The 24130-nt window shown below is 51.3% G+C and overlaps 1 protein-coding gene across 3 annotated transcripts; it reads right to left on the bottom strand.

Annotated features, from left to right (window-relative positions):
- Window positions 1-1016: 1016 nt before the first annotated feature.
- ASB13 (ankyrin repeat and SOCS box containing 13) lies at window positions 1017-20130 on the bottom strand. 3 transcript variants are annotated; one of them, XM_068189359.1, is made up of 6 exons: window positions 20044-20130; window positions 16547-16734; window positions 12619-12769; window positions 10636-10770; window positions 9028-9219; window positions 1017-2329 (listed from the first exon to the last, which is right to left on the bottom strand). In XM_068189359.1, the coding sequence occupies exons 1-6, from the start codon at window positions 20084-20086 to the stop codon at window positions 1032-1034; spliced, it is 2007 nt and encodes a 668-aa protein (XP_068045460.1). In that variant the 5' UTR covers window positions 20087-20130; the 3' UTR covers window positions 1017-1031. The 3 variants fall into 3 exon arrangements, with proteins under 3 accessions (XP_068045460.1, XP_068045462.1, XP_068045461.1); XM_068189361.1 differs by lacking the exon at window positions 1017-2329 and adding an exon at window positions 5504-5719; XM_068189360.1 differs by lacking the exon at window positions 1017-2329 and adding an exon at window positions 5788-5955.
- Window positions 20131-24130: the final 4000 nt, after the last annotated feature.

Genomic DNA, 24130 nt, shown 5'->3' with positions numbered 1-24130 from the left:
CCCACCCCATCCCCCCCCCCATTCCCAGCTCCACTTTTTCCTTAATTAAAAATTCACCTGAAATTCCCAAACTAATCCCAAATCAACTCTGGGAAGGAGGGAAAAAAAAAAAAAACACCAGGCAAAACTGAAAAGAAGGAATAACAAATTTCCCCGATTTTCCCGATTTTCAGCCTATCCAAGGAGGCACAACCTGCCCTGTGCTCCTCCTTCCCTCCCTATCCAAGTCTTTCCCGAAATTCCTGCTTTTCTCCTTAAAAATGCACCTGCCCTGAGCCCAGACCAGGGGGAATTTTATTACAGATCTGGGAATTCCAAGTCTTTTTGAGACCGTGAGAATTGGAGTCTGGGGGTGGGAACTGAACCCTCTGGAGGCGATTTGTTGTTCCCCAAAAAAAAAAAAAAATCCCGAATTCCCAAACCCAGGATTAGCGGGGCCCGTGTTTGCGGATTGGGCTTTGCCGGGATCGAAGGGAATTTGGGATTCGCGGTTCCTTCGCCTCCCTCCCACGGGAAACCGCCGGGGCTTGTTTGAGGGAGCAGAATTTGCCACGTTTCCCCAGGATTTGGGATGAGCGGGGCTGGTGCAGACCCTGCTGGTTGGGAATTCCCATCCCCGGAGTTTCGGGAGCTTTTCCTGGGGGGAGCAGCTCCGCCAAGCGGCGCCGCGCCGGGAAGAGGCTCCCGCATCCGAACCCTGCCGAGTTGGGAGATTTTCCACAAATCCTCCCAAAAATTCCTCCTCAAAAATCCACGGGCAGCTCTTCCCCATCCCAGCCGGCTCCGGGATAAGGACCCGGTGGGGAAGTCGGCTGGAGATCATTCCTTAGGGAAAAAAAAAGGGATTATCCCGTTTTTCCCAGAGCATCCTTTCCCTCCCTGTTTCCTTGAAATGTTTCCAGCCTCTGATTCCTTCCAGAGCCCAGGATTTCTCTGGGAAGATTCCCCAGCCCCAGCCTTTCTTCCCAGGTTTTTCCTGGGAAATGAGGAATGAAAGGTTTTGGGAAGGGGATGAACATTGTGGGGTTTTTTTATGGACTCGTGGAATGGTTTGGGTGGGAAGGGACCTTCAGGATCACCCAATTCCAGCCCCATTCCATGGGCAGGGACAATTCCCTATCCCAGGCTGCTCCAGCCTGGCCTTGGGCATTCCAGGGATCCAGGGGCAGCCCCAGCTGCTCTGGCAATTCCAGCCCAGCCAGGAATTCCCAATTCCCAAGATCCCACCCCAATCTCCCTTTCCCAGGGAATCCCCTCCATTCCCAGCTCTCCCAGCCTGGGATTGGATCCATCCCCACCCCGACTCCGCTCCAGGAAGGAATTTTGGGATCCGGGGGCTTCACTGGGAATCTAAGGACTCCAGGAAGGGTCTCCCCTCTCTTTTCCATCCCCAACTTCCATAAAAATCCCTCGGGATGGATTCTGAGCCCTCTTGATCCCAGAAGGGTTTGGGTGGGAAGGGACCTCAAATCCCATCCCATTCCAATCCCACCATCCCGGGCTGCTCCAGCCTGGCCTTGGACATTCCAGGGATCCAGGGCAGCCCCAGCTGCTCTGGCAATTCCAGCCCAGCCAGGAATTCCCAATTCCCAAGATCCCATCCATCCCTGCCCTCTGGCAGTGGGAGCCATTCCCTGTGTCCTGTCCCTGCAGGCCTTGTCCCCAGTCCCTCTGCAGCTCTCCTGGAGCCCCTTTAGGGGCTGGAATGTGCTGGAAGCTCTCCCTGGAGCCCTCTCCTCTCCAGGGGAGCATTCCCAGCTCTCCCAGCCCTGGAATTCGGGATGGGGCTGCTGAAGGAAGAGGATTCCTGGGCAGGTCCCACACCAACAGCCGGACACGGGTGAGACTTTTCCAGAGTGAATTTTAATCAGGAATAACCTGAACCCTTCCCGAGCTTTAATCAGGAATGAATTCCAGGTGCCCAAATTCCCAGCACTGAAGAGTTCTTCCCCTTTCCAGCACTTCCCGAGTGCCTGAATCCAGGGAAAATCCGGGATCTTGGTTTCAGGGCACCACCAAAAGCTCAGGACCCATCTCAAAGTGAGGGAGTTTGGGGTTTTTTTTGGGATCCAAGGATTTTGTCCCTGGTGACGTGCAGGAGGGGTGGGAAAAGCCAAAGGATTCATCCAGTTCTCCAGAAATCCCAAGAAATCCATGGGATTGGATCCCTCCCGGGCTTTGCTGTGGGTTTGAGGGCTGGGTTGGAAAATGTCGATTTTGGGGTTAAAACCACGACCTGGTGCTCCAGGGATTTTCTCCCGACTCCCCAGATCCACCCAAAAATCTGGGCTGGGCACCAAAAAGATCTGCAGGATCCCCTGCAGAAAAGCTCAGGAAAATTGTCCGGATTTCCGGTGTTTGGGTGGATTTCTTCCCAAAGCCAGAGGCGGGACAGAATTCCAGCTTTGCTCCTGCCCCATTCCAGAGGATCTGAGGGATGCAGAGCTCAGGAAAACTCCTGGGAATTTTTTCCCCTCACACCAAGACCCCCGCAGGTGGAAAGCAGGAATGCCAGTCCTGGTTCTGGTGGGAGTTGTCCCTTTCCCAGTTTTTCCAGCGATGTGGGATGCTGCAGCACAAACCCTGCAGGGATTTCCCTCATCCAGGGGATCCAGGAGTGAAATTTTTCCAGCTTCCCAAGGAATGGCTTCAATCCCACCTTGTTTTCCCAGGATAAACTTCAAATTTTGGGAAAAGCTGCCAGGATCCAGCTCCTCTTCTCCATTCCCAATTCCAGCCAGGAGAAATCCCAAATATTTCCATGGAGAAGAGAAATCCTTGTTCCCAGCTGGATTTTTTTTTAATGTTGGATTATTCCCTGCCCTGCTAAATCCACAGGAAACCCCCAGGGAAGAGGAATTATCCCGAAATTTTCAGCTGGGTTTGGAATTTGGGAAGCCTGGGAAGGGGAGGATAAAACAGGAATGGCCTGGTGGGATTTGGGATGGATCCAGGCCTGGATTTGGGAATAAAGGGTGAAGGGATTGTCCCAAAGTGACCCAAAAACCAACGAGGCCCAATCCAGGAGTTTATTCCCATTATTCCAAGGATTCAGCTGCTTCTGGCATTCCCAGAAATCCCAAAATCCTACAAATCCCCAGGAAAGACCCCCCCAAGCCCTGGGATCCAAGAGGGATTTGGGTCCTTGGATTCGCCGAGGTTTTCATTCCAAACCTTGATCCAGAGGAGATCCAGATGCTCCTAAAAATGCAGGGAAGATCCCAAAAAATTCCAGCTGGGATCAAATAAACTGGGATTGGCTTGGAATTGGAATTAATGGGATAAATGGGATAAATGGAATTATTCCCAGCAATTCATGGATCAGGAGAGGCCACAGCCCACATGTCATTCCCAGTTTTCCAAGCTGGAATTCCAGGATGGCGCCTGAAGCTCTCCTAAATCCCAGCAGCAGGAATTCCTCCAATGGATTTGAAATAAAAACCTCCAAACTTTGGGATCCCCCAGAAAGGCTCCAAAATCAGGGGGAAATGAAGGAGGAATCCACGGGATTTGGGGAATTTCTTCTTGTTTCTCCAAGGAATCTTTCTGCTTTTCCAAGGGAAACTTGGATTTTGTAATTCCATTAGTGTACCCGTGCGGGGAGGGTTGGAAAAACCACCTAAAAAGGGATTTGGGAACCCTAAAAAGGGATCTGGGATGCTGAAAAGGGATCTGGGATCCTGAAAAGGGATTTGGGAACCCTAAAAGGGGACTTGGGATCCCTAAAAAGGGATTTGGGAACCCTAAAAAGGGATCTGGGATCCTAAAACGGGATTTGGGAACCCTAAAAAAGGATTTGGGAACCCTAAAAAGGGATCTGGGAACTCTAAAAAGGAACTTGGGATCCTCAAAAGGGATTTGGGGTCCTGCAAAGGGATTTGGGATCCCTAAGAAGGGATTTGGGATCCCTAAACTCTCCCACAAAACCTTTTTCCTGCCGTTGCCAGGGATGAATCCCACAAAAATAAAACCCCCTCTGGGGCGTCCCTGAGCTTCCCCAATTCCTCATTCCCGGGAATCCCAGCCCAAAACTCGGGATGAGAACAGCAGGGTTTGGGGTTTTCAGGCCGAAACGGGGAAGGGAGGAATAAATGAAATGAAAACCCCATAAAGTGCATTCAGCCCCAGCTCAGCATTCCCAGCCTGGATCCCGAGTGGATTCCAGGACTTCTGCAGGAGCTTGTTCTCGTGGGGAAACTCTGGGATTTTCCAGGATTATTGGGAAAAAAATGGAAGACCTGGAAGGGGGAGGAGAATCCCAGCTCAAACATCCAAGGACAAAGCCCCAGGTGCCCAAGGAACTCCAGGAATTGCTGCTGGGATTCAGGCCTGGAATCCCAATCCCTGGAATCCCAGTCCAGTCTGGCATTGGGAAAAGAGCTCCAAAGGGGGAAAATCAATCCCAAAATTCCCGAACTTCCAGGCAGAACCCAGCCCTGCTGTATCCCATGGGATCTCGAGGGAGGGGGAAATCAAATCTGGGATCAGGGAATGTCCTGGGATGTGGGAAAGGACTGGGAATGGGGAAGGAAGGGGGTTGGGGATGGGAAAGGAATGGGAATGGGAATTGGAATGGGACTGGGAATGGGACTGGGAATTGGAATGGGATTGGGACTGGGAATGGGAATTGGAATGGGATTGGGACTGGGAATGGGAATTGGAATGGGAATTGGAATGGGATTGGGACTGGGAATGGGAATTGGAATGGGAATTGGAATGGGATTGGGACTGGGAATTGGAATGGGATTGGAACTGGGAATGGGACTGGGAATTGGAATGGGATTGGAACTGGGAATGGGACTGGGAATGGGATTGGGACTGGGACTGGGAATTGGAATGGGAATTGGAATGGGATTGGGACTGGGAATGGGATTGGGACACAGCCAATCCCAGGCCTCTCCTCATCCCTGGTGTTGATCCAAAGCCTCTGGATGCCCCTGGAAAACCCTAAAAATTCCCTAAATAAATGAGCTGCAGTGCCTCTAATTAGCCCTGAGCTCATTAATTTAGGGAATTCATTTAGGGAATTGTTAATTTAGGAAACTGTTAATTTAGGGAATTGTTAATTTAGGGAATTAATGAATTAACAGGGAATTAATTTGCCACCAGCAGGGCTCGCAGCTGTCACTGGAGTTATTCCCAAGGGTGGGATCCCATCCAAACCCAAGGATTTGGGAATCCAAGGATTCCCCCTCCCAGTCCCTCTGCAGCCAGCAGGAAAAGGGGTCCTGGATCATTCCAGGCTGGATCGTCCAAAAGGGGATGGATGATCCCTGCCGGGAAAAACGGGATAAAAATGGGAAAACTGGGATCAGAGAGGTCTCTGCAGGGAAAAATGGGATAAAAAAGGGATCAGAAATGGGCTAAATGAGATCAAAATGGGATAAAACCAGGAAAAACGGGACCGTAAAAGGGGATCAGAGAGGTCTCTGCAGGGAAAAATGGGAAAAAACTGGGAAAAATGGGAACAGAAATGCGATCAGAGGGGTCTCTGCAGGGAAAAATGGGATCAGAAATGGGATCAGAGCTGCTCCAGGGCACGGACTTCCCAGCTGGAATGATTCCCACTCCCCGGTTATCCCATTTCCCTCCCCGCTGGCTGTATCCCACCGAGGAAATCCGGGAAAATCAGGGAATCCCACCTAAAATTCCACCCGGGAAATTCCAAGAAAACTCACAGAAAAGAGGAATTCCTGACAAATCCTATTTACAGCAGTGCCTGAAATTAAATTAAAACGGGGTTTTTGGGGGGGAGGTAGAAGAGAAGGAGAAATCCTCCGATCCTGTGGGGTTCTTCCCGGGAATTCCAGGGTTTCTCCTGGCTCTGTCAGTTGTAGGAGAGGTACTGGATGAGCCTGGGGGGAATTTCCAGCTTGGAGATCTTGTCCAGGCCGCGCTGGCCGGCCGCGCGCCGCACGGTCACCCGGCACAGCTGGGCCAGGCTCAGAGGGGTCTCTAGGGAAACAACGGCATGGGAACGGGTCAGGAACGGGATCAAAACGGGTCAGCAACGGGAGCAGAAAAGGGTCAGAAACGGGATAAAAACGGGTCAGAAATGGGATCAAAACGGATCAGAAACGGGAGCAGAAACGGGATCAAAATGGGAGCAGAAACGGGATCAAAACGGGTCAGAAATGGGATAAAAATGGGATCAGAAATGGGGTCAAAACAGGTCGGAATCGGGAGCAGAAACGGCTCAGAAACGGGATCAAAACGGGAGCAGAAACGGGATAAAAATGGGATAAAAATGGGATCTGAAATGGGACAAAAATGGGGTCAAAATGGGGTCAGAAACGGGATCAAAATGGGATAGAAATGGGATCAGAAATGGGAAAACGGGATCAGAAGCAGGATAAAAATAGGATCAAAAATGGGAAAAGGGGATCAAAGATGGGATAAAAACAGGAAAACTGATCAAAAATGAGAAAACAGGATCAGAAATGGGATAAAAATAGGAAAACAGGATCAGCAATGGGAAAATGGGATCAGAAACAGGAAAATGGGATCAGGAATGGGGTCAGAATGGCACAATGGGATCAGAAATGAGATAAAAACGGGAAAACTGATCAGAAATGGGAAAACGGGATCAGAAAAAGGACAACGGGATCAGAAATGGGAAACGGGATCAGAAACAGGATAAAAAGCGGAAAAATAGGGTCAGAAACGGGATCAAAATGGGTCAGAAATGGGATAAAAATGGGAGCAGAAACAGGATAAAAATGGGGTCAGAAATGGGAAAAGGGGATCAAAGATGGGATAAAAAACGGGAAATGGGGAAATGGGATCAGAAATGGGAAAATGGGATCAGAAACAGGATAAAAACGGGATCAGAAACGGAATAAAAACGGGAAAATGGGATCAGAAATGGGATCAGAAATGGGAAAACCGGATCAGCAATGGGAAAATGGGATCAGAAACAGAGAAATGGGATCAAAAATGGGGAAATGGGATCAGAAATGGGAAAATGGGATCAGAAACAGGATAAAAACGGGAAAACTGATCAGAAACGAGAAAACAGAATCAGAAATGGGATCAAAATGGGATTAGAAATGGGAAAATGGGATCAGAAACAGGATAAAAATGGGAAAACGTGATCAGCAATGGGAAAATGGGATCAAAAATGGGGAAATGGGATCAGACACAGGAAAATGGGATCAGAAACGGGATAAAAACGGGATCAGAAATGGCAGAACGGGATCAGAAACGGGATAAAAACGGGAAAACTGATCAGAAACGGGAAAACGGGATCAGAAACGGGATAAAAATGGGATTAGAAACGGGACAACGGGATCAGAAATGGGAAATGGGATCAGAAACAGGATAAAAAGGGGAAAAACAGGATCAGAGATGGGATAAAAATGGGAAAATGGGATCAGAAACAGGAAAATGGGATCAGAAATGGGGAAATGGGATCAGAAATGGGAAAATGGGAAAACAGGATCAGAAACGGGAACAACAGGATAAAAATGGATAAAAATGGGATCAGAAACATGATAAAAATGGGAAAATGGGAACAATGGGATCAGAAATGGGATAAAAATGGGAAAATGGGATCAAAAACAGGATCAGAGGGGGGCATCTGCAGAGAAAAATGGGATCAGAAATGGGAAAAATGGAATAAAAACGTGATCAGAGGGATCAGAGATGGGATCAGAGGGGTCTCTGCAGGGAAAAGCAGGATGAAAATGGGAAAAATGGGATAAAAACAGGAAAAAGGGATAGAAAATGGGGTAAATGGGATAAAAATGGGGTCAGAGGGGTCTCTGCAGGGAAAAAAGGGATCAGAAATGGGATCAACCCGGATTATCCCAAAGTTCCAGGTTTCCATCAGGGCAATCCTCATCTCTGCTTTGGGAAGGAACAAAATCAGTCCCAACCTCCCAAACCCACACCTGCCCTGGATCTGATCCCAGATGTAAGGATAAAAAGTCCAAGGAAAAATCAAAATCCAAGTGAAGCTGGTGTTGGGAAGAAATTCCAGAGGAATTCCTGGCAGCTGCAAACTCTGGAATTCCCAGAAAAGCTGGAATCCCTGGAATGTCCAAGGCCAGGCTTGGAGCACCTTGGGGTATCCTTGGATATTAAAATCCTCCCAACCCAAAGAACACCAGGGATTCAGAGATCCCCAAATCCAGCTGGATCAGGATTTGATGGCCAAATTCGCAGGACAAAGGGGATTTGATGGCCAGATTCCGAAGAAAAAGGGGATTTGATGGCCAAAATCCCAGGAAAAAGGGGATTTGATGGCCAAATTATCAGGACTGAGGGATTTTGATGGCCAAAATCCCAGGACAAAGGAGATTTGATGGCCAGATTCCCAGGACAGAAGGGATTTGATGGCCAAACTCCCAATAAAAATCGGATTTGATGATTGAATTTCCAGGACAAAGAGGATTTGATGGCCAAAATCCCAAGAAAAAGGGGATTTGATGGCCAAACTCCCAGGACAAAGGGGATTTGATGGCCAGATTCCCAGGACAGAGAGGATTTGATGGCCGAACTCCCAATAAAAAGGGGATTTGGTGACTGAATTCCCAGGACAAAGGGGATTTGATGGCCAAATTCCCAGGAAAAAGGGGATTTGATGGCCAGATTCCCAGGACAAAGGGGATTTGATGGCCAAATTCCCAGGACAAAGGGGATTTGATGGCCAGATTCCCAGGACAAAGGGGATTTGATGGCCAGATTCTGAAGAAAAAGGGGATTTGATGGCCGAACTCCCAATAAAAAGGGGATTTGATGGCCAAATTCCCAGGACAAAGGGGATTTGATGGCCAAAATCCCAGGAAAAAGGGGATTTGATGGCCAGATTCCGAAGAAAAAGGGGATTTGATGGCCAAACTCCCAGGACAAAGGGGATTTGATGGCCAGATTCCCAGGTCAGAGGGGATTTGATGGCCGAACTCCCAATAAAAAGGGGATTTGGTGACTGAATTCCCAGGACAAAGGGGATTTGATGGCCAGATTCCCCGGACAAGGAGGATTTGAAGCCCAAACTCCCAGGACAAAGCGGACTCCCCCACTCACTCTCGTAGAACTCGAAGCACTTGGCCGTGGGGCTGCTGCTCCAGGTGTAATCCGAGGGTTTCTTGCCCCGGTTGTCCCGGGCGTAGATGTTGCCCCCGAACTCCACCAGCAGCTCCACCAGGTCCACGTTCCTCACCTTGGCCGCGTGGTGCAGCGCCGTCTCGTGCAGCTTGGCAGCGTTCACGTTGGCTCCTGGCCGTGGCACAGGGAATCCCGGCGTGGGAAAGGGGGCTTGGCAGGGGGAAAGGGGAGGAATCCCGCCAGGAAAAGGGGATCCGGGCAGGGCAAAGGGGATTTGGCCAGGGCAAAGGGGATTTAGCCAGGGAAAAGGGGTTTTAGCCAGGGAAAAGGAAATCCAGGCAGGGAAAAGGGGGTTTATCTCAAGGAAAAGGGAATTTAACCAGGGAAAAGGGAATCCAGGCATGGATAAGGAAATCCAGGCAGGGAAAAGGGGGTTTATCTCAAGGAAAAGGGAATTTAACCAGGGAAAAGGGAATCCAGGCATGGATAAGGAAATCCAGGCAGGGAAAAGGGGGTTTATCTCAAGGAAAAGGGAATTTAACCAGGGAAAAGGGAATCCAGGCATGGATAAGGAAATCCAGGCAGGGAAAAGGGGGTTTATCTCAAGGAAAAGGGAATTTAACCAGGGAAAAGGGAATCCAGGCATGGATAAGGAAATCCAGGCAGGGAAAAGGGGGTTTATCTCAAGGAAAAGGGAATTTAACCAGGGAAAAGGGAATCCAGGCATGGATAAGGAAATCCAGGCAGGGAAAAGGGGGTTTATCTCAAGGAAAAGGGAATTTAACCAGGGAAAAGGGAATCCAGGCATGGATAAGGAAATCCAGGTAGGGAAAAGGGGATTTGGCCAGGGAAAAGAGGATTTGGCCAGAGAAAAGGGGCCCCAGACAGGGAAAAGGGGATTTAGCCAGGGACAAGGAAATCCAGGCAGGGAAAAGGAAATTCAGGCAGGGAAAACAGGATTTAACCAGGGAAAAGGGGATTTGGCCAAGGAAAAGGCTATCCAGGCAGGAAAAGGGAATTTATTCAGGGAAAAGGAAATCTAGGTGGGAAAAGGGAATTTTTATCCAGGGAAAAGGAAATTCAGGCCAAGGTAAAGGGGATCCTGGCAGAGAAAAGGGAATCTGGCCAGGGAAAAGGGGATTTAGCCAGGGAAAAGGGGATTTAGCCAGGGAAAAGGGGGGATTTAGCCAGGGAAAAGGGGATTTAGCCAGGGAAAAGGGGGGATTTAGCCAGGGAAAAGGGGATTTAGCCAGGGAAAGGGGGATTCAGCCAGGGAAAAGGGGATTTAGCCAGGGAAAAGGGGGATTTAGCCAGGGAAAAGGGGGATTCAGCCAGGGAAAAGGGGATTTAGCCAGGGAAAAGGGGGATTTAGCCAGGGAAAAGGGGGATTCAGCCAGGGAAAAGGGGATTTAGCCAGGGAAAAGGGGGATTTAGCCAGGGAAAAGCAATCAGGAATGGGATCAGAGAGGGGTCAGTGCAGGGAAGAACGGGATCCAGGATGGGATCAGGGACGGGACCAGAGGGAAGCCGTCTCCCAGAGTGATTCCCGAGCCTCTCCCAGGTGGATCGGAGGCGGGAAGGCCGTACCTGCCTGGAGCAGCAGCTTGGCACAGTCCAGGTGCTCCCGGGCACAGGCCACGTGCAGGGGCGTCCCGAAGTGGCAGTCGTGAGCCTCCAGGTTGGCACCCACCTCGATCAGGAGCTGCACGCACTCCGGGCTGCCTGGGGACAGGGAATCCGGGAATTCCCGCTGAAAACTGGGAAGTCCCAACCCACCGGCGTGGAATTCCCCCTGAAAACCAGGGAAATCCCAATGAAATCTGGGAATTCCCGCTGAGAACTGGGAAGTCCCAACCCACCGGGGTGGAATTCCCACTGAAAACCAGGGAAATCCCAATGAAATCTGGGAATTCCCGCTGAGAACTGGGAAGTCCCAACCCACCGGGGTGGAATTCCCACTGAAAACCAGGGAAATCCCAATGAAATCTGGGAATTCCCGCTGAGAACTGGGAAGTCCCAACCCACCGGCGTGGAATTCCCACTGAAAACCAGGGAAATCCCAATGAAATCTGGGAATTCCTGCCCCACCAGGATGGAATTCCCACTACACTGGGATGGAATTCCCAGTGAAAACCAGGAATTCCTGCTCTGCTGGGAAAAATGGGATCAGAAATGGGATCAGAGGGGTCTCTGCAGGGAAAAATGGGATCGAATGGCCCTGGAATTGCCTGGGAATGGCCCTGGAATTAATGACCCTGAAACTGTCCTTGAATTCCCCTGGAATTAATGACCCTGGAAATGCCTTGGAATGACCCTGGAATTGCCCCAGAAGTGCCTTGGAATGACCTTGGAATTGCCCCAAAGTGCCTTGGAATGACCCTGGAATTGCCCTGGAATGAATGTCCCTGGAATTGCCCTGGAATTATCCCGGGAATGACCCTGGAATTGCTCTGGAATGAATGTCCCTGGAATTGCCCTGGAATTATCCCGGAATGACCCTGGAATTGCTCTGGAATGGCCCTGGAATTGCCCCAGAATGGCCCTGGAATGAATGTCCCTGGAATTGCCCCGGAATGGCTCTGTAATAACCCCAGAATTGCTCTCGAATGGCCCTGGAATGACCCTGGAATGACTCTGGAATTGCCCTGGAATGAATGTCCCTGAAATTGCCCCGGAATGGCCCTGGAATGACCCTGTAATTGCCCTGGAATGACTCTGGAATTATCCTGGAATGACCCCGGAATTGCCCCTGAATGGCCCTGGAATGGCCCTGGAATGAATGTCCCAGGAATTGCCCCAGAAATGCCCTGGAATGGCTCTGGAATGACCCTGAAATTGCCCTGGAATTGCCCTGGAATGACCCTGGAATGACTCTGGAATTGCCCCAGAAATGCCCTGGAATGACCCTGGAATGACTCTGGAATTGCCCCAGAAATGCCCTGGAATGGCCCTGGAATGAATGTCCCTGGAATTGCCCCAGAAATGCCCTGAAATTGCCCTGGAATGACCCTGGAAGGGCCCCGGAATTGCCCTGGAATGGCCCCGGAATGGGCCTGGAACGACTCTGGAATTATCCTGGAATGACCCCAGAATTGCCCCAGAATGGCCCTGGAATGAATGTCCCAGGAACTGCCCCAGAAATGCCCTGGAATTGCCCTGGAATGGCCCTGGAACGAATGTCCCTGAAATTGCCCCGGAATGGCCCTGGAATGACCCTGTAATTGCCCTGGAATGACTCTGGAATTATCCTGGAATGACCCCGGAATTGCCCCTGAATGGCCCTGGAATGACTGTCCCAGGAATTGCCCCAGAAATGCCCTGGAATGGCTCTGGAATGACCCTGAAATTGCCCTGGAATGACTCTGGAATGACCTTGGAATTGCCCCAGAAATGCCCTGAAATTGCCCTGGAATGACCCTGGAAGGGCCCCGGAATTGCCCCAGAATGGCCCCGGAATGACTCTGGAATTATGCTGGAATGACCCCGGAATTGCCCCTGAATGGCCCTGGAATGAATGTCCCAGGAATTGCCCCTGAATGGCCCTGGAATTATCCATGTCCCTGGAATTACCGCTCATGCAGGCCTCGTGCAGGGGCGAGGCCGTGTACAGGGGCGGGTTGACCTTGGCTCCGTGCGACAGCAGCACCCGCACGCACTCGATGCTGCCCGAGGCGCAGGCGTCGCACAGCGGCGTGCTGCCGTCGATGTTCCGCGCGTCCACCTGCGGGACAGCGGGCAAAAGCAGGGAAAAAAGCAGGGAAAAACAGGTTAAAAGCAGGAAAAAACAGGTTAAAAGTAGGGAAAAACAGGTTAAAAGCAGGGAAAAAGCAGGGAAAAGGAGGTTAAAAGCAGGGGAAAGCAGGTTAAAAGTAGGGAAAAACAGGTTAAAAGTAGGGAAAAACAGGTTAAAAGCAGGGAAAAACAGGTTAAAAGTAGGGAAAAACAGGTTAAAAGCAGGGAAAAAGCAGGGAAAAGGAGGTTAAAAGCAGGGGAAAGCAGGTTAAAAGTAGGGAAAAACAGGTTAAAAGTAGGGAAAAACAGGTTAAAAGCAGGGAAAAAGCAGGGAAAAGGAGGTTAAAAGCAGGGGAAAGCAGGTTAAAAGTAGGGAAAAACAGGTTAAAAGCAGGGAAAAACAGGTTAAAAGTAGGGAAAAAGCAGGGAAAAACATGTTAAAAGCAGGGGAAAGCAGGGAAAAACAGGTTAAAAGCAGGGGAAAAGCAGGGAAAAACAGGTTAAAAGTAGGGAAAACAGGTTAAAAGTAGGGAAAACAGGTTAAAAGCAGGGAAAAAGCAGGGAAAAGGAGGTTACAAGTAGGGAAAAGCAGGTTAAAAGCAGGGAAAAAGCAAGGAAAAGGACGATTAAAGCAGGTTAAACGCAGTTAAAAGCAGCATAAAATGTTAAAAGCAGGTTAAAAGTAGGGAAAAGCAGGTTAAAAATAGGGAAAAGCAGGTTAAAAATAGGGAAAAGCAGGTTAAAAGTAGGGAAAAGCAGGTTAAAAGTAGGGAAAAACAGGTTAAAAGCAGGAAAAAACAGGTTAAAAGCAGGGAAAAAGCAGGGAAAAACAGGTTAAAAGCAGGGGAAAGCAGGGAAAAACAGGTTAAAAGCAGGGGAAAGCAGGGAAAAACAGGTTAAAAGTAGGGAAAACAGGTTAAAAGTAGGGAAAACAGGTTAAAAGCAGGGAAAAAGCAGGGAAGAGGAGGTTACAAGTAGGGAAAAGCAGGTTAAAAGCAGGGAAAAAGCAAGGAAAAAGACGATTAAAGCAGGTTAAACGCAGTTAAAAGCAGCATAAAATGTTAAAAGCAGGTTAAAAGTAGGGAAAAACAGGTTAAAAGCAGGGAAAAACAGGTTAAAAGCAGGGGAAAACAGGTTAAAAGTAGGGAAAAACAGGTTAAAAGCAGGGAAAAACAGGTTAAAAGTAGGGAAAACAGGTTAAAAGCAGGAAAAACAGGTTAAAAGTAGGGGAAAAGCAGGGAAAAACATGTTAAAAGCAGGGGAAAGCAGGGAAAAACAGGTTAAAAGCAGGGAAAAAGCAGGGAAAAACAGGTTAAAAGCAGGGAAAAAGCAGGGAAAAACAGGTTAAAAGTAGGGAAAAACAGGTTAAAAGTAGGGAAAACAGGTTAAAAGCAGGGAAAAAGCAGGGAAAATGAGGTTACAAGTAGGGAAAAGCAGGTTAAAAGCCGGGAAAAAGCAAGGAAAAGGACGATTAAAGCAGGTTAAACGCAGGTTAAAAGCAGCATAAAACGTTAAAAGCAGGTTAAAAGTAGGGAAAAACAGGGAAAAGCAGGGAAAAGCAGGTGAAAAGAAGGTTAAAAGCAGGGAAAGGCAGGGAAAAACAGGTTAAAAGTAGGGAAAAAGCAGGGAAAAGCAGGTTAAAAGTAGGGAAAAGCAGGGAAAAGCAGGTTAAAAGTAGGGAAAAGCAGGGAAAAGCAGGTTAAAAGCAGAGAAGATCAGGTTAAAACCAGGGAAAATCTCAGCTGGTATCCCGGGATCATGGAATTCTGAAGGCTGGGAGTGATTTGGAAGGGGGTGGAGGTTGGATGAAGCAGCAATGGTAAAGGCAGCACTGATCAATCCCCAAGTGGCACATCCATGGGGGAAAGTCAGGGAAGGAGAAACTTGGGAATGGCACCGGATCCATGGGGAAAAGTTAAGAGAAAGAAAAGGAAGAAACATTTGGGAAGAAGGAGAAGGAAAGAAAGAGAAACTTGGGAATGGCACCGGATCCATGGGGCAAACTCAGGGAAGGAGAAACTTGGGAATGGCACCGGATCCATGGGGCAAACTCAGGGAAGGAGAAACTTGGGAATGGCACCGGATCCATGGGGCAAACTCAGGGAAGGAGAAACTTGGGAATGGCACCGGATCCATGGGGCAAACTCAGGGAAGGAGAAACTTGGGAATGGCACCGGATCCATGGGGCAAACTCAGGGAAGGAGAAACTTGGGAATGGCACCGGATCCATGGGGCAAACTCCAGGGATGGAGAAACTTGGGAATGGCACCGGATCCATGGGGCAAACTCAGGGAAGGAGAAACTTGGGAATGGCACCGGATCCATGGGGCAAACTCCAGGGATGGGATCAGACAGCACGGATGGCCCAGGACTGGAAGGTCCAGAGGGGATCGATGATCCCTGCCCTCCAACCCTTGGCAATTCCCAGCCTGCCCTGGTGAACTCCCACCCCTTCAGCACGGAATTCAACCAGGCACTCCTGCAGCTCCCAGAATCAGTTCCCAATCCAAGGAATGCTGAGTTTTCCCTCCACACTGTGCACAAACCATCCTCAAGGAATGGTGGAATTCCTTGGAATTCTGCTGATCCGCTGCTCCCTCCTCCTTCTCCTGGGCAGGATGATCGGAGCCAGGGAATCATTTGGGTTGGGAAAGATTTCCAGGATGGAACCCAACCATTCCCAGCACTGCCAAGGCTGCCGTGTCCCCAAGTGCCACATCCACAGGGCTTTAAATCCCCCCAGGAATGGGGACTCCACCCCTGCCCTGGGCAGTTCCAGTGGCTGACCACCTTTTCCATGGAGAAATGTTCCTAAAACCCAATCCAAACCTCCCCTGGCCCAGCTTGAGGGATCCAAACTGGGATCAGGGAATGCTGAGCTGCTCCAGAGCATGGAATGCCCAGCTGGAATCAGCCCTGGGCACCCCTGAGCCTGGCTCAGCCTCCCACAGCCACGGGTGGGATGAGCCTTCCACACAAACCCCACTGGGAATGGTTTCTCCAGCTCCCTTCCTTGCTGGGATGGGATTGCTGGAGCCAGGGAATCATGGGGGCTGGAAAAGACTTCCTAGGATGGAATCCACCCATCCCAGCACTGCCAAGGCTGCCGTGTCCCCAAGTGCCACATCCACAGGGCTTTAAATCCCCCCGGGAATGGGCACTCCACCCCTGTGCCAGGGCTGCACAGCCCTTTCCAGGAGGCAATTCCCCAAAATCCCCCCTGAGGCCATTCCCTCTCCTCCTGTCCCTGTTCCCTGGAGCACAGCCCGACCCCCCCGGCTGTCCCCTCCTGTCAGGGACTCGTGCAGAGCCACAAGGTCCCCCTGAGCCTCCTCTGCTCCAGGCTGAGCCCCTTCCCAGCTCCCTCAGCCTCTCCTGGGGCTCCATTCCCTTCCCAGCTCCCTCAGCCTCTCCTGGGGCTCCATTCCCTTCCCAGCTCCCTCAGCCACTCCAGACCCTTCCCAGCTCCCCTGGAGCTGGAATGGCCCCAGAATTGCCCTGGAATGGATGTCCCTGCAATAACCCTGGAATTGCCCCCGGAATTGCCCCCAGAATTGCCCTGAAATAACCCTGGAATGACCCTGGAATGACCCCGGACCTTCCCTCCCCTGGACTTTCTCGGTCTGCAGACCCAAACCCGGGACAAGTCCACCCAGAGCCTCCATCCCACTTCATCCCTAGAGCTGACGGGGCGGGCCAGGTCCCACAAACAGCTGCCCGGCCCCATCCAGGCCAGTTCCCAGCTGGATCGGAGCGGGACGCGCACCTGGGCCCCGGCGTCCAGCAGCAGTTTGACACACTGGGTCTGTCCCCGGAGGCTGGCCTCGTGCAGGGGCGTGATGGAGTCGTAGGTGACGGCGTTGACGCAGGCGCCGCTCTCGATCAGCTGCTGCAGCTGCAGGATCTCCCCTCTCCGGGCGGCCTCGTGCACCGGCGTCCGGTCGGCCCAGAAACCTGGGGAAGACCGGGGGTGGTGGGCGGGGTGATGGGGGGGGGGAAATCGGGAAGTTCGCCCGTAAAATCGTGGGCGTGGGAAAAGAAAATGGGTATTGGGCATGCCACAGGATGGGATTTCTGGCGGGGAGGAGCCGGGGTGGAATTCACAGAGACGGTGTGGTTGTCCCGTCCTTGGAATTGTCGCGGGCCGGGCTTGGAGCAACCTGGGATGGTGGAAGGTGATGGAACAAGGAGGGTTTCCAACCCTTCCAGCCCAAATTGTTCCATGGAGATATGGATTCCAGGAGGAGCATGGAAAAAGAGTTGGGATCAAGGGAAATCTCAGCCCAACTCAAAAAATTCCTTCCCAAACTCAGGGTTCCTGGAGAAACAAGGAAAGCTGGGAGCAAGGAGCAAGTCGGCCCAGCTCAAAAAATCCATTCCCAATCTCTGGATTCCTGCAGGAGCATGGAAAAGGAGCTGGGATCAAGGAAAAACTCAGCCCAACTCAAAAAATCCCTTCCCAAACTCTGGATTCCTACAGGAACATGGAAAAGGAGCTGGGAATAAGGAAAAACTCAGCCCAACTCAAAAAATCCCTTCCCAAACTCTGGATTCCTACAGGAGCATGGAAAAGGAGCTGGGATCAAGGAAAAACTCAGCCCAACTCAAAAAATCCCTTCCCAAACTCTGGATTCCTACAGGAACATGGAAAAGGAGCTGGGATCAAGATAAAACTCAGCCCAACTCAAAAAATCCTTTCCCAAACTCTGGATTCCTGCAGGAACATGGAAAAGGAGCTGGGATCAAGGAAAACCTCAGCCTAACTCAAAAAATCCCTTCCCAAACTCTGGATTCCTGCAGGAACATGGAAAAAGAGCTGGGATCAAGGAAAAACTCAGCCCAACTCAAAAAATCCTTTCCCAAACTCTGGATTCCTACAGGAACATGGAAAAAGAGCTGGGAATAAGGAAAAACTCAGCCTAACTCAAAAAATCCCTTTCCAAACTCTGGATTCCTACAGGAACATGGAAAAAGAGCTGGGAATAAGGAAAAACTCAGCCCACCTCCAAAAATCTCTTCCTAAACTCTGGATTCCTGCAGGAACATGGAAAAGGAGCTGGCATCAAGGAAAAACTCAGCCCAGCTCCAAAATCCCTTTCCAAACTCTGGATTCCTGCAGGAACATGGAAAAGGAGCTGGGATCATGGAAAAACTCAGCCCAACTGTAAAATCCTTTCCCCGAAGTCCACGGAGCTTGGAAAAAGGAGAAGTTCCCACCGTAACACGTGTGCTCAGCACCCAGCACGGGGCAGTTCAGGCTCCGGTGGCACCCGGAGGTGACAATGCCACCTCCTCTCAGGTGGGCTTCGCCGTGGAGGTGGCCCTGAGCAAAAACAGCTCCGTGTGCTAATGCGGCCTCTCCATAAAAAAAAAAAAAAAAAAAAGGGAATTCTGAGTCCCAACACTTTCATTTTCACAGGGATTTTTCCCCCTTGGTTTGGGAGATCCTCTTTCCCTTGCCTGTATCCCTGGGCGGGGTGGTTTTCCTTGCCTGGAGCTCTTTGTGGTTTTTATGTTGGGAGAAGCAAATCCAAATGAGGATGGAGAGCTGCAGAGGGACTGGGGACAAGGCCTGCAGGGACAGGACACAGGGAATGGCTCCCACTGCCAGAGGGCAGGGATGGATGGGATCTTGGGAATTAGGAATTCCTGGCTGGGCTGGAATTGCCAGAGCAGCTGGGGCTGCCCCTGGATCCCTGGAATGCCCAAGGCCAGGCTGGACCCTGGGGCTGGAGCAGCCGGGGACAGTGGGAGGTGTCCCTGCCCCGGGAATCGGGACACGAACCCCGGGAGCAGCCGCTGGCCCGGCCGGGATTTGGCCACCCGCGGCTCCAAGGTGGGAAGATCCCGATCCCACAGCCCCACAACACCGCACGCGGGGATTTAGGGAGGAACTCGGATCGTTCCTCAGGAATTAGGGAGGAACAGGGATCGTTCCCCGGGAATTAGGGAGGAACAGGGATCGTTCCCCGGGAATTAGGGAGGAACTTGGATCGTTCTCCAGGAATTAGGGAGGAACAGGGATCGTTCCCCAGGAATTAGGGAGGAGCACGGATCGTTCCCCGGGAATTAGGGAGGAGCACGGATCGTTCCCATGAATTAGGGAGGAACATGGATCGTTCCCGGTGTCATGACGCTGTCCCCAGCGCATCCTCTTATCCCTTTCCTTGCGAGAGGCCCCTCGCTCCCTAAACCGTCCTGCAGCCCCTAAAGCCCATCCTTTAACCCCCAAAATCACCCTCTAAACCCCAAAACCGTCCTGCAGCCCCCAAAGCCCATCCTTTAACCCCCAAACCACTCTTTAACACCCAAAATCACCCTCTAAACCCCAAAACCGTCCTGCAGCCCCCAAAGCCCATCCTTTAACACCCAAAATCTCCCTTTAAACCCCAAAACCGTCCTGCAGCTCCCAAACCCCATCCTTTAACCCCCAAGCCACTCTTTAACACCCAAAATCACCCTCTAAACCCCAAAACCGTCCTGCAAAACCAAACCCCATCCTTTAACCCCCAAACCACTCTTTAACACCCAAAATCTCCCTTTAAACCCCAAAACCGTCCTGCAGCCCCCAAAGCCCATCCTTTAACCCCCAAACCAGTCCGTAACACCCAAAATCTCCCTTTAAACCCCAAAACCGTCCTGCAGCCCCCAAAGCCCCATCCTTTAACCCCCAAACCAGTCCGTAACACCCAAAATCACCCTTTAAACCCCAAAACCGTCCTGCAGCCCCCAAAGCCCATCCTTTAACCCCCAAACCAGTCCGTAACACCCAAAATCTCCCTTTAAACCCCAAAACCGTCCTGCAGCCCCCAAAGCCCATCCTTTAACCCCCAAACCAGTCCGTAACACCCAAAATCACCCTTTAAACCCCAAAACCGTCCTGCAGCCCCCAAAGCCCATCCTTTAACCCCCAAACCAGTCCGTAACACCCAAAATCACCCTTTAAACCCCAAAACCGTCCTGCAGCTCCCAAACCCCATCCTTTAACCCCCAAACCACTCTTTAACACCCAAAATCACCCTCTAAACCCCAAAACCGTCCTGCAGCCCCCAAAGCCCATCCTTTAACCCCCACACCAGTCCGTAACACCCCAAGCCACGCTCTAACCACCTAACCCGCCCTGCGAGCCCCAAACCCCATCCTTTAACCCCCCCAAACCCGCCGCTCCGCGCAGCTCCCGTCGGTTCCCGGCGCGGCTCCGCTTCCCGGCTCCTTCCCCAGCTGTTCCCCGAGGTGTCCCCAGCCCGGCCGGTGCCCACGCACTGATGTCGCCCCGCAGGGAGCCGCTGCCGCCGGGGCTCTCCATGGCCCGGCCCCGCGGAGCCGCCGCTGCGGCCTCGTCCCGCTGCCGCGGCCTCCCGGGGCTGGCCGGGCCCGCCGCGGAGCACGCCGGGAGTTGTAGTGCGGGGACGGGCCGCACTGCGGACACCGGCGTGGGGAACGGGGCACTGGGATGGGGAACGGGGGCACTGGGATGGGGAACGGGGGCACTGGGATGGGGAACGGGGGGACTGGGATGGGGAACGGGGGGACTGGGATGGGGAACGGGGCACTGGGATGGGGAACGGGGCACTGGGATGGGGAACGGGGGCACTGGGATGGGGAACGGGGGCACTGGGATGGGGAACGGGGCACTGGGATGGGGAACGGGGGGACTGGGATGGGGAACGGGGCACTGGGATGGGGAACGGGGGGACTGGGATGGGGAACGGGGGCATTGGGGGCACTGGGATGGGGAACGGGGGGACTGGGATGGGGAACGGGGCACTGGGATGGGGAACGGAGTACTGGGATGGGGAACGGGGCACTGGGATGGGGAACGGGGCACTGGGATGGGGAACGGGGGGACTGGGATGGGGAACGGGGGCACTGGGATGGGGAACGGGGGCACTGGGATGGGGAACGGGGGGACTGGGATGGGGAACGGGGCACTGGGATGGGGAACGGAGTACTGGGATGGGGAACGGGGCACTGGGATGAGGAACGGGGCACTGGGATGGGGAACGGGGCACTGGGATGGGGAACGGGGGGACTGGGATGGGGAACGGGGGGACTGGGATGGGGAACGGGGCACTGGGATGGGGAACGGGGCACTGGGATGGGGAACGGGGGGACTGGGATGGGGAACGGGGCACTGGGATGGGGAACGGGGCACTGGGATGGGGAACGGGGGGACTGGGATGGGGAACGGGGGGACTGGGATGGGGAACGGGGGCACTGGGATGGGGAACGGGGCACTGGGATGGGGAACGGGGGGACTGGGATGGGGAACGGGGCACTGGGGGCACTGGGATGGGGAACGGGGGCACTGGGATGGGGAACGGGGGCACTTGGATGGGGAACGGGGGCACTGGGATGGGGAACGGGGGGACTGGGATGGGGAACGGGGGGACTGGGATGGGGAACGGGGGGACTGGGATGGGGAACGGGGGCACTGGGATGGGGAACGGGGCACTGGGATGGGGAACGGGGGGACTGGGATGGGGAACGGGGGGACTGGGGGCACTGGGATGGGGAACGGGGGGACTGGGATGGGGAACGGGGGGACTGGGATGGGGTGTGAGGGTTACTGGGAGCACTGGGATGGGGTGCAGGGGTTACTGGGATGGGGTGCAGGGGTTACTGGGAGCACTGGTGTGGGGTGTGAGGGTTACTGGGAGCACTGGGATGGGGTGTGAGGGTTACTGGGAGCACTGGTGTGGGGTGCAGGGGTTACTGGGAGCACTGGGATGGGTGCAGGGGTTACTGGGAGCACTGGTGTGGGGTGTGAGGGTTACTGGGAGCACTGGGATGGGTGCAGGGGTTACTGGGAGCACTGGGATGGGGTGCAGGGGTTACTGGAAGCACTGGGATGGGTGTAGGGGTTACTGGGAGCACTGGGATGGGGTGTAGGGGTTACTGGGAGCACTGGGATGGGTGTAGGGGTTACTGGGAGCACTGGTGTGGGGTGCAGGGGTTACTCTCTCTTCAAGGAGAGCTGTTCCTCCAAGCAGAGATCCTGCAGGATTCCTTCATTTTTATATTTTTTTTAGGAAATTCCTCTTTTTTTTTTTAGGGGAAAAAAAAGTAAAATTCTATCGCTTCTATTCTGCGGTGACTTCACTTCTGAGCATAAAAATCCACCCTGTCCTTGGTCCCTGCTGGGATGGAAAAACCCAGGGTTTTCTCCTGAAAACTGCCAATTTGGGAGAAAATGCCAATTTTGGAGGCAATACCGACGGAATTCCATAAATCCGTTCTGGTTTGAAATGATGGAGCTGGAAAATCCATGGCAATATTTCCTTAAAAACTGCAGTTGTTCCATCCTGCCAAGCGAGAATGGGAGGATTTTTCCAGGCTGGCATCTGTCAAAAAAAAAAGAGATTTTCCCAAAGAAATTGCAGCTGCTCCGTGCCTGCAATTGTTGGACGGGGGCTTGGAGAAATTTGGGATAGAGGGAGTATCCCTGCCCACGGAATTGGAGGAGTTTTAGGTCCCTTCCCACCCAAACAATTCCATGATTCCAAGGTTTTTGCCAGGATCAAACCTTTTGGAAAGAGCTCGTATCTGCTGGCTCCAGCTGTACCTGGTAAAGAGCAATAATCAGTGCCAGTAATTAATATTTAAGCTCAATATTTAAACATCCTCGAGTATATATATATATATATATATTGCAAAATTATCAGCTAAGCAGCACCAGGGATTATTATTTTCTTTTTTTTAAGAATGAAGAAATGAAATTAATAATGGCAGAGACTTGGAAAAAAAAAAAAAAGAGAATTTTCTGCCTTCCTTGTCACCACTGAGACATTTCCTGGGGATTCTCTGTGGTTTTACAGTTGCACCACTAAATTCAAATAAGCTGGGTTTAGTTCAAGCCTTCTGTCAGGGCTGGTTTAACTTTAGGTCTGACTCAAAAAACCGCCAGGACTATTTGAAATGTTTGGCATCGCCACTCGGGCAGCACCGTGGGTTCTAAAGGTGCAAAATGCCGAAACTGCTAAAAAAGAAAACCAAAACCAGGAATAAATCAAACCAAAAAGCAAAAATCTTAACGGGGTTGGGAGCACTGCATGAAGACCCCATGAAAAAGCACCAAAAATTCTCCTTCATGGGGTATTTTTGATGATTTTCACCTTTTTTTTTGGAGAAACATGACCAAATTAAAGGGGAAATAAAATAAAATTCTCCTTCATGGGGTATTTTTGATGATTTTCACCTTTTTTTTTTGGAGAAACATGACCAAATTGAAGGGGAAATAAAATAAAATTCTCCTTCATGGGGTATTTTTGATGATTTTTGCCTTTTTTTTTTTGAGAAACATGACCAAATTAAAGGGGAAATAAAATAAAATTCTCCTTCATGGGGTATTTTTGATGATTTTCACCTTTTTTTTTTTTTTGGAGAGGTGTGACCAAATTAAAGGGGAAATAAAATAAAATTGGGCAAAATTTGCTGTGAGGTCTTAGAGGTTAAAGGAGTTTTTCTTGAGTTGAGTGAAGAACGGGGCAAGGGGGTGACACCTTGGTGTGGAATAAAGTAAAAAAAAATGGGTTAAAAGGTCCAGATTTTGCATTTTATGCTTTTTTTTTTTTTTTTGCCTTTTTTTTTTCTTTTTGGTTTGACACCCCTTTAGAGAAAATAGAGCAGAAATGGGAGGAGCAAAATTCCTGCCCACTTGAGCTGATGAGCAGAAAGCCCCACGGATTTTGGACAGAACTGGAGAAATCACGGCCTTGCCGTCAAAATTGGCTTGAACATTTGACGGAAGAGACAGAAATGATCACAAACTTTAGGAAATCAAGGGAAACCAACCCAAATTCTGATGTCACAAATGACATGGGAGGGTGGTGAGGCTTTGGGATGGAACTCCCAGAGAATTTGGGGTTGTCTCATCCCTGGAAGAGTCCAAGGTGAGGTTGGAAAAACCTGGGATAGTGGAAGGTGCCCATGGAGGAATTCCTGGAATGTGGAATTAGGAGATGTTTATGGTCCCTTCCCACCCAAACCATTCCATGGTCATAAGGAAATAGGAGAAAACTCAGCATTTCCATGATAATAAATAAGAGAAAACCAGAGAAATGCGGCTTTTCCAGGAATTTCTGGGATCCACCCAGGGCAGGAGAAGCAGGAGAAGGATCCTCTCCGGTGTTTGCAGGTTGTGTTCTCACCCTGGACTCCTGGCACTGCCCCACACGGTCAATAATAAATGGAATTATTGGCTTTACCCTGATGTCATCAGGAACTGCTGCTCCCACCTCCCGCTTGAGTCATTCCATTGCAACTTTTCCTTGGCGGAGCGACCAACGGAATAATTAGATTTTTTTTTTTTTCCCCCCTGAATAAAAGAGGGAAATAAAACTCCAAATGG

This window comes from Anomalospiza imberbis, chromosome 5 (assembly GCF_031753505.1).
Source record: "Anomalospiza imberbis isolate Cuckoo-Finch-1a 21T00152 chromosome 5, ASM3175350v1, whole genome shotgun sequence".
NCBI lineage: Eukaryota > Metazoa > Chordata > Aves > Passeriformes > Viduidae > Anomalospiza > Anomalospiza imberbis.
The sequence above is the reverse complement of the archived record's forward strand: the minus strand, read 5'-3'. Positions and strand labels throughout refer to the sequence as shown.

What these genes read in the sequence shown, in the direction of transcription:
- ASB13 (XM_068189359.1), bottom strand. Translation starts at nt 20,086, where the DNA reads ATGGAGAGCCCCGGCGGCAGCGGCTCCCTGCGGGGCGACATCA. An exon ending in GCACGAGGCCTGCATGAGCG is followed by an intron (nt 10,771 to 12,618) that starts GTAATTCCAGGG and finishes CCCTGTCCCCAG; the next exon opens with GCAGCCCGGAGTGCGTGCAG. An exon ending in GTGCTTCGAGTTCTACGAGA is followed by an intron (nt 2,330 to 9,027) that starts GTGAGTGGGGGA and finishes AATTTTCCTGAG; the next exon opens with CTTTTCTGCAGGGGATCCTG.